Raw genomic sequence first — 10033 nt, 5'->3', positions numbered from 1 at the left:
AGTCCGCCTTTTTGAAATACCGTCCCCCCCCCCCCCCCCCAAGTCTCTGCTTGAGCATTCAGGGTCCCCACAAGGAGTTTTTCTTCTGATTAGCCCCTTTCTCTTTTCGAGGCCCTTGCATTGTAGCTACAATCCTTCCATGGGATTCCTTTTGTGAACTGTCAACACTGCTCCTTCATTTTCCAGAGAGGTCAATATGAGATGCTCCCAGCACAACATGAGTAGTTAGGAGGCACAAAGGCAGAACAAAGGCGAGGGCCGTCACTTCACAAGGCATAAGATGCCATTTTTCCAGATGCCTGCGTCGTAATTATACCTTGATTAGGTACAAACTTAACAGGCACAAATTCTGAACCATGAACAGATGCCATGGTGCTGATGCCAAACAATCGCATCCTTTTCAGCTCTCTACTTTGTGCTTTGTGTCTTGCTTAGGCGACTTCTGCATTTGACCCACATTTGTTCTTTAGCAGATAGAGGCACCTCCTAGCGTGCTCCATGAACCACTGTTGTTGGCCATGAGTGCTCTTGCTTCTACAGCTTCAGTCTGAAAAATCTCGTGAACTAGACTCAGACCCACTCTTTGCTAACTATACAGCATCCCATTGCAGTGGTCAAATAAAACTAAACAAACAGTTTTGCCCCAAGTTTGAAACATTCACTTGTTAGCGTTCAAGTGCAACTCTCACTCTGCAGCCTGCAGTTTTTGCCCCTCACTTCTTGCTTAAGTGAGGGCTGGAGGATTTGGCCTTCAATTTGTTGAAATAGGCAGCATAAATTAATTTAGAGAAGCAGTGTGCTCCATAGCCATAGGGCCCATTAGTAACAAAATGAAAATGCTGGCCTGATTGGGGATGGGAAAATATCTTTAAAAATAAAATGAGGAGCGAGAGCTTATTAGCTAGCCTGTGCAAGGAAGAGCTTCCTTTAGAATTCTGAGCGCAGCCTGAATTAGAAACATTTTAAGCCACGTCTCTAAAATAAATTGCAAGAGCAGACCTGATTCTGATCCATTTGTACCAGTTTACACCAGGGTAAGTGAGATCGCAATTGGACCTCCACCAGGTTTTGTTTGTTTCTTGTAGCCTCATGGCTTTCGGGATGTGCAGCCTCCACCTCCAAGCCAAACCCCCGAAGGATCTGAAATGAACCCTCACAAACGGCCACGGATAGAAGAGGACAAACAGTAGCGTTTCAGAAGCTAAACTTTGCTAAAGATGTTCTGTATGGAAATGTTTATACTACAAACTTGGGACCAACCCACAGGCACCCAAGAGACTGGTTTTTAACCAAAATTGTTGCTTCACAAATTATTCTCATATTAAAGCCAGAACATCCGTGCTTGCTCAGATGTTTAGTTTTAACGTGCCGTTGGCTTTTTTAATAAAAAATTGAAAATGTTTTCTACAAAAAGGGACTTCTTATTTGGGTAGTGAATGTTATAACACAGTCCTACTCTGAGCACAAAAGAACCTCCTACTCCCTCAGGGAAACAATGGCATCCACTATGGGATATCTAATGACAGGTCTTGATTTTTCCTTTTTCTGTGTGCGCTGAATTTCCAAAGGGCTTCACGTAGCAGTTTGCTTACATGCATCAAGCCAGGGACAAATTCAGTGAGACTTATGCTTGTGTTTCAAAAGTTAAGCATATGTATATGTGCTTTGCTGAATCAGGTCTTTGGCCATTAGATAGTGGGGAGTCCTGGACCAAAGAACTGTAGCACTGTAATCAACATCCCGTTTATCTGTTACTGGCCACTGCAGAAACAGGACACTGGACTAGATTGATATAAGATCTAGTCCAGTCTGGCAATGTCTACAGTCTCTCTTGGTGAATAGGAACCCTTCTTTGCCACGTATCTCAGCTATGTGGCTAGACAACCTTCAGCTTCCATGCTGCCCTTTTTCAAATACAGGATTTAGTATGGAAATTCCAATTACAATGTCAGAGCCTGTTTTGTTTGTGGTGCTAATTTAATTTAGAAGAGAGATGGGTTTCTCAGAAGCCAGGAATACATTAGCAGCTCTAAAATATAAACCAAATGAAAGAAACAGCTCTGCCTACTGCGAATAACCAGCAAGAATCTGTTCTCTTTCACAGAAAACAAACCTGTAGTAAGATTATAATGCAAGGGAAAAATATCTCATTTTCAAAATTCAAAATATTAATTATTGTCAATCTATTGGGTATCAATAGTCATAGTATCTGGGTGAATTTTAGGAGGTTTATATATAAGAACAAATATTTCCCTCAACAGAGGCCACTGTATGTCTTACACACACACTCTCTCTCTCTCCCCCTCCCTTTGCAGCACAGAAATTGATATCAGTATAGCTGGGAAAACCTAGCCAGCAGACTAAATGTGGGAGTCAGCATCTCTAATTTTTAATTTGGTAATTCACACTAAAATTGACTTTGCCTTGAAACAGAATTCAGTGTGGAATATGAGTCATAAAACCTCTCTATTTAAAATGCCAAGAAAAGAGTGGCAGTGATTTTTGGATCATTATAGTGTTTAGATATAATTTGCATAATAAAATATTCCAGGGAAAAAAAATTAAATTGCCATTCTGAGAATTGGGCTTTGTCGAAATTTAAAATCCATGAGTCAGGGAGAGCTTTCCAGCAGGAGTGACACAGAGGAAGAAAGACGGCGGCACTTGTGACTCAGACAAACATTTCAATGCAGGAGACACAGGCAAACAAAAGGATTCTACTGCATGTGATGTCAGCAAGCAAATGCTTCATCTGGGAATAATAGCTTCCTACGTATTGCAGTGCCGGAGGAGGGGGGAAGGTCTGATACAGAATGCATGCCTGCATAGCTATATAGAAAACTGCCCTGGTTAAGGGGATCACAATCACATTTTAAAAAACACTAGCAATGGCTAGTGATGCACGTACTGATGGTAGCTACGAACTGTTGTTATATTTATGGAAAACATCTATTTCAGTCTAATTAATTGACCTTTCTCTACTTTTAAAGTATGCAATACTTTCTTCCTCCATCTTCACAGAGAATATTGAAAGACCTGTCTGTCCTCCTTTTTTAATACGAGTATCAGCTGGCCACACATTTTTATTACAGCACTACAGTGCTGTACAGTACAGTAGAGGTCCCAGCTGAGTCCGCAGTGCTGTTTTATGATAGTACAAACTGTTTTGTTTGAGTAATATATGGGTGTCCGAATATTCTAGAAGTCATTGTCGAAATAAAATGATAATATAGTGATGGGCTAAGAGTAGAAATCAGAAACCCCTCAAGGCTATATGAGGGGTTGCCTATACCGGAAAGTTTTGCAGGTTTCTGAATAAGTCACACTGGTGCAATACAATTTTTACACCAGAGCATCATGTGCATTGTAGGGGCTTGCAGTGCTGCAATTACATTGTTATAGCTACACCATAGCAAAATTCCCCAGGGGAGCCCAGCCCCTGAGAAAAGCATCTGATGGTTGAAACAATGCTCAGTTGGCCAGACTGTATTTTTATCTGTGCCAGAAACACTGCAGGAGACAGTGGAGCACCTCCAAATAACACTTGTGTAAGAGAAGATTTTGGCCCCTTATCTCAACAGTTAATTACCCTGTGTGAGGTGTTTTCTTCTGTGTGTATGAATGTGGCTAGAACTCTCTTTTGTATCTCATATATTATTTCAAAGTATCCCTGTGCTAAACAAAATGGCTTAAAAGGCAATTTTACAACTGCATGAACTAAGAGACTAACTCTCCAAGTTCACAGCATTCATCCAAAAGTAAAATCTCATCTTGTTTGGTTTGTTGCTAAGATGCTGTTTGTCTCAAATACAGAAACTTTAAAGATCATGCAGAGTTTACTATTATTCAATTTGGTACTTACACATAACACTTACTTATGGTGTGAGGAGCAATTATGTCACTACAACAAGGCTCCAGTCTCTACCACAGGACTTGGCAATAAAAACAGTGGCTGTGATGCGCCTCTCCCAGCAACAGAATGCTGCTTTGAAATTCTTTATTTTGGGAAGAGAAAATGAACATTTTATTTCCTCCTGACTCTACGAGGTCTCTGCTTTGAAAACAACTTTCTCCATTAGAAAGCACTAGGAAACCAATTATCTTCCAAGGAGAATAAATGTAAGAAGCATGGGGAGGAAATATGCTTTGACGATGGGTGTGGCTGTGTGGTCAGGCTTCAAGTTATGGGACCAAACCTGCTCCCATAGAAGTCTATGTCAAAACTCCTGTTGACTGCAGAGGAGGAAAGATCAGCTCTTTTATTTGGAGGGCAATCCTGGGAACAAAGAAATGCATCAGCTCTCCTGCTGGATTCCAAGTACTGTTGCGTTGGTAGTGATCAGCAGCCAGCTATGGTGGGAAAGATTTGTATAATGTCCTAAGACTGGTCAGACTCTTAGTCAAGGTCCTATTAGATGCCTGTTCCCCAGCCAGGGGAACAATACTTTGAAATACTTTGTTCTAGGAAGCATAGAGGTAATTCAACATCATCTATTGACATGAGTTCTAAAGAGTTGCCTTGGAGTCTTAGAAAGGAACAACTTTCCAGACACAGATGCATAGGAATGTCCTAAGATAATACTGATTGTGGTATGATGACATTAAAAACTGGTGACTGAAGGTATCAAGCCAAAAGACTTTTGAAATTCTGGACTCAGTTTTCAAATAAATTTCTCATCTGGAAAAAGTAGTAATTGCAGTTGATCAGAGACTAAACCCAGAAAGTGAACTGGAGCTTGAAATAACTTGTAAACTAGGGTCTTCTCACTGTATTTAGTTAATTCAGTTGCTGTCCTTGTTCTCAGCCAATTTATGTCAGTTTAGTTATGAAGAGGAGTGATAGTCTCACTGAGTTTTGAGAGGCATAACAAGAATTACGAATATTTGCCTTGCTTATGGAAAATATTTACTATATTTGTGTATTTTTGTGAAGTAAGTTTTTTTAACTGCGTTCATGTCTTTCATCTTATGTTAGTAAGATATGTAAACTCAGTACTGTATAAAGAATTTGAATGCTATGCAACAGTATATTAGAAATATATGCAATGCTGTTATTGACTTAAGCTGGTCAAATTCAATAACAGAGCTCCCTATTAAAATGAGAATCGCATATTCTACGTGCAAAATGCTTGGTGACATTTGCTTTGACACTGGCTCCATTTGACCCCAAACACACAAATTTAGCTTCCAGAATGCCTTGTTGTTTGTTGTGGAGGCCTCTGCTTTTAAACAAATCACTTCAGAAAAACAGTCTGTCTAGTCCTGTGATGTTCATCAGCATAGTATAAAAATATATCACATAGGTATATTAAAGCACCTCCAAATACTCCCTGATGTTCCCAAATACTTTCTACATGCCAATGTGCTAGAATTTTTCTTTCACAGTTAAAAAGAAGTACTTCTTTGTGCACTTCCATACAATTCAGGTCACCTCCCCAAGGCCTGCTCAAATCCTGCTACACTATACTGCACTTGTACTTCTGCTTTTTATTCAAGACAGACATTAGCATTTTGACCACAAGGTCAGGGTGTGGGTAATGTTAAAAAAGGCTTTTTTCATTACTTCTGACATGTAATTACATCCTTGTCATCTGGAGTTTCCTACTTTAACCATTTTGCTACAAATTTGTTGATAAATATGCCACACACCTCATTAACTCTTTAAGTAGGGATGATAAGTATCAGAGTGTAAATGTCAGTTTTACTAACATAGTTTTCCATATATGCCATTATAAACCTAATTTGTTATGTAAAGGGTCTCTGAAGGTTGGATATTAAAAGAAGACTTTTTTAAAGGTACACATTAAAGGTGACCTGGAAAGAAATAAAATCATGTTTGTGCCCTTTTTCTGCTCCTATGTAATGAGCGAAGAAAGCTTGAAAGGTGGAGGGTTGATTTCTTGTTTTTAGAGGGTGGAGAGAGATAACTTTTACTTTCAAACACGATGTCTTGCCTACTGTGTGTGTTGAGCAAGACACCACAGGCCACTGGGCTACTGGTAGGACTTTAATAGCACACATGCCAGGGATGAATCTTGAGCCATGTACAGGAGTAAAGAATATACCGTCAGACTGCTTAACATTTCTTGGGGCAGGTTCTGGTCCCTTTGTGCTAGTCTGGAAGAACAAAGGAGGTGGATCTGCTCTGCTGACAATTTCACCAGCACAAGGGGAGCTCTCAGCACACCAGCTCCTGAGCTACCAGCATCCCACTCCCAACCACAGAGAGAGGAGATCATACAATGCTCTCATTATCCCTACTAGGCATACAGTTCTCAACCAACTTCATTCCAGGCTGCCCAAAACTACATTGAGACTACGACCAACAGGAGAGTGAAGCCTTTAATAGACTTTCGTTATGCTGAATCTTGATGCAGCAAAGAATTTGGTTGTTAGTTTATAAGTTTGGTCACATCAGCTTAAGATACCAGACAAGCTCTTGACAAACTTTTTTGGGGGGAAAATGTTTTTGTGAAAGCTTTGATACCAACCCCTCTACTTAGAAGCTGAGAAAGCTCTTCCTCTTATTCACCAGTAAAATCAGGAAAGAAAAGACTTGATACTCCTTTTATTGCTTAAGCTAAAATAAAGCAAACCCCCACCCCACACACACACACTTTTTTGGCAATTAAATCATCCTAATCTTTTCCTACACACCATACAAAAGCCTATAAAGGATATAAGCATCTTTGTTTTTTGCAGGACACCTTGAAAACTCATCTTGTACCTGACAATATGCTGAACGCTTAAGTCTTTTAGCTCCAAACTTCTATTGTTTTCAGCTAACCTTGTGGTACAGGAACAATCCTTTCTAAAATTTAGCTCCCAGCGTGTCTACACATTCATTAATGTGCAGTAGTTACTGTGCATTTAGTTTAGTACTTGCTTAATGAAGTACTGAAAACATCATGTCAGAGTCAAATGTGCCACCCACAGATCACGCCTTTACAAGAGAGAGAACTCTAATTAGATTGTCCTTTCTGGACAAAAGTAAGGTGATGGTGTTGCTACTTTGTGTAGCAATTGCCCACTCTACTGTCTTATCATCATGAATAAAGGGCAAGCTCTTGGCTTCCTAGCTTGGCCACGTCACCCACGATTACCATATGTTCCATATTGGAGGTTAATAAGAATTGTTTTCATCTTTTCTTCCAGAAAAAAATGTCACATGGCTTAGATCCATAACCTCTTCATTTAATAACAGAACAAAAAAGAAAAAGCTAACTTGACCTGTAGTATCAAAATTTGACTATGTATCCTGAGTACAAAGTTGTACTCTATTTAATTTTAATTAGTGTTCTTTTGCAATTAGACAAATGATGAAAAGCACATGGGGACTGCCAAGGTGAATCAAGAGCATCTAGTAACTGTAACATAATACTATGAAAGAGAACAGGTTATCATTCTCAGATATTTTCCATATGCTGTTAAACTGGACTAAGAAATGCATTTTTTGAGAGAGTCCAAATTAAAATGAAGGGAGAGAGCATGCACTGTTTGATTATTTTTTCTTGGAAAGCCTTGATTGCTTATTATTACTCTGAATAGCTACATATTATTATGTAATATGAAGATGATCAGCCAGCTGGTCCGAGTGCGGTGGTAAGGTTTAGAACAGAATTTATATTGCATGCAATACATGCAGATTGGCTGAGCAACAGCACATCGAAAACCCTAGTCTCCCATGACTTACTAGTGATCAAGAATGTACTTTCCAACTCATTTTTGGATACTTACAATGTGCCTGAATTCTCTTGAGGCCTGTGACTCAGTCACTGATGATGCAGTACCCACAAAATTTGGGAGAAAAAAAAAGAAAAAAGGAAAAAAATGAAATCATCAACTGTAGCTGTAAACTGTCACCATACCACAAAAAGCCATTATTACTTTGCTTTTCAAGTTTATCTGACAGTTTTAGAAAAATACATGCTATGTTAGAAAGACTGCAAGATGCACACTGAATAAAATGAGAACATATAATTTCCATGTCACAGAATCATAGGAAAGTAGGGCTGGAAGGGTCCTCTAATCCAGCCCCTTGCTCAAGACACATATTTGCTATATGCATAGATAATTTTTATGGGGTTTTGGTTGTAGCTGTAGCTGTGTTGGTCTAAGGACACAGGCTGGTAAGGTTCTTTGCGTACATATAGTATCTTTTATTAGACTAAAAATCTAGATAATTTTGATATCACTTTAACAACTTTGGGCTATGAAAGATGAAAAACAACTGTAATCTTTCTTTTTATGCTTGTGGCTTTCACATATTCGCAGGTTTGCTACATAATCAGTTAATGCAATTGCCAGAAATACTCTCAAACTGCTTTGGAACTGAAGTCATAATCACTAGAAGACAGATTGACTGCAGTGCCTGACGTGCAACAGCAAATACTGTGGTCCTGGTAACAACAGGTTCCCACAAGCTACCACCCTGGTTTCATAGTTTCATAGTTAGCAGGGTCAGAAGGGACCTGAGCAGATCATCAAGTCCGACCCTCTGCCATGGCAGGAAAGAGTACTGGGGTCAAACGACCCCAGCAAGGTGATTGTCTAGCCTTGTCTGAAAGACCCCCAGGGCAGGAGCCAGCACCACTTCGCTTGGAAGTTGGTTCCAGATCCTAGCCGCCCTGACAGTGAAGTAACGCCTCCTGATGTCTAATCTGAATTTACCCTCTGCCAGTTTGTGACTGTCACTCCTAGTCACTCCTGGTTAGTGCTCCGGGGAACAGGGACTCCCCCAATGCCTGATGGTCCCCTCTGACTAGTTTGTAACAGGCCAATAGATCCCCCTCAGCCTTCTCTTGTGGAGGCTGAACAGGTTCAGGTCCCGTAGCCTCTCCTCGTAGGGCCTGCCCTGCTGCCCCTGCTCATGCGAGTGGCCTCCTCTGGACCCTCTCCATGTTGTCCACATCCCTCTTGAAGTGCGCTCTCCAAGTTGTCCACATCCTTCTTGAAGTGGGTACAATTAACAAAAAAATTAATAATTTGTTTTTGCATACAATGCCTGTAGAATGGCTATTCTTCAAGATACATTTGACACTGGGAATCTCACTCCTTTCCCTTGTGCTGGGGTTATTTTTAATTTCCCTGACAATTATACCTGCTCATTGTGGATATTTATGGACCTGATGCCTCTGAAAATAGCCTTTCAGTTGCAAAGAACAAAACAAATCAACGTGCTTTTGGCAAACGGGAGAGATTTATTTGACAGCAGCCACTGATTAGCTGCTGTTTGTGTCCGGCTGACTGGAGGCAAGTCTGAAGAAGTTGTGCTCCGTGTGCTACCGCCCCACCAGGCACCCCCCTTTGCCAGACCCTCTCGTGCAGAGGCCGAACTCATATACGTGACTCAAACCTTGAACGAGGCAAGGATTGGGAGTGGGAATCTTTTCTTGGCTTGACTGCACTGGTTTCACTGAAGCACAGACTGGATGAAGACGGCTTCACCTTCCAATGCTTGCCTACATCTATCCCAATCAGGCGGCTGGGCCAAGACCCACCGCAATCCTTGCCTCGAGTATGATTCCCAGAACACCACAGCTCTGCCGTGACTCCAAACCCCACTAAATCTTCCCAAAAATGCCTAGCCTCCTGCCATGTATTTGGTAGCCGTGTTGATCTGGGACAAAAAGTAATGCCTAAATCTAGAGCTCTTGGTTCAGAGATGATCCCGTTTATTAGACCAACTAAGAAATTGCAAAAAAATGGGTGTAATAGAAAAATGGTGTTGGTCTTTTTGTCTCAGACCAACATGAATGCCTCGTGCCTCCCGAGGCTGGGGGGGCACGGCGACCACCTGCAAGCGGTGGCGGTGGCATGGCGGCGGCAAGCCCAGACCACGTGCAGGTGGCTGTGGCAAGTGGGGTGGCGAACACTGAGTGGCAACCACTCGCGGATGCCACTGGCAGCTTCAGCAGCAGGGGGGGTGAGTGGCAATTGCCCCTAGATGCCACTGGCAGCGTTAGCGGTGGCCAATATTTTTATTTTTTTTCAATTTCTGTTGGTCTAATAAAAGGCATCATGAACGCCGTGT

The 10033-nt window shown here is 41.2% G+C and overlaps 1 protein-coding gene and 1 long non-coding RNA gene across 3 annotated transcripts in view; one reads left to right on the top strand and one right to left on the bottom strand.

Moving 5' to 3' along the window:
• Window positions 1–1402, top strand: part of RAD51C (RAD51 paralog C) — a 30812-nt gene extending 29410 nt beyond the window's left edge. For both annotated transcript variants that reach the window (XM_019511155.1, XM_019511154.1), the window contains exon 9: window positions 1086–1402. In XM_019511155.1, the coding sequence (XP_019366700.1) occupies window positions 1086–1190 (105 nt within the window). In that variant the 3' untranslated portion in view covers window positions 1191–1402. The remainder of the gene's footprint in view (window positions 1–1085) is intronic.
• LOC109293311 overlaps window positions 1–7799 on the bottom strand; it is a 24337-nt gene extending 16538 nt beyond the window's left edge. The window contains exon 1 of the long non-coding RNA XR_002096296.1: window positions 7738–7799. This is a non-coding gene — a long non-coding RNA (uncharacterized LOC109293311). The remainder of the gene's footprint in view (window positions 1–7737) is intronic.
• Window positions 7800–10033: the final 2234 nt, after the last annotated feature.

This window comes from Gavialis gangeticus, unplaced genomic scaffold (assembly GCF_001723915.1).
Source record: "Gavialis gangeticus isolate Ggan-Ray unplaced genomic scaffold, GavGan_comp1, whole genome shotgun sequence".
NCBI lineage: Eukaryota > Metazoa > Chordata > Crocodylia > Gavialidae > Gavialis > Gavialis gangeticus.
This window is presented reverse-complemented; position numbering and strand designations above follow the sequence as displayed.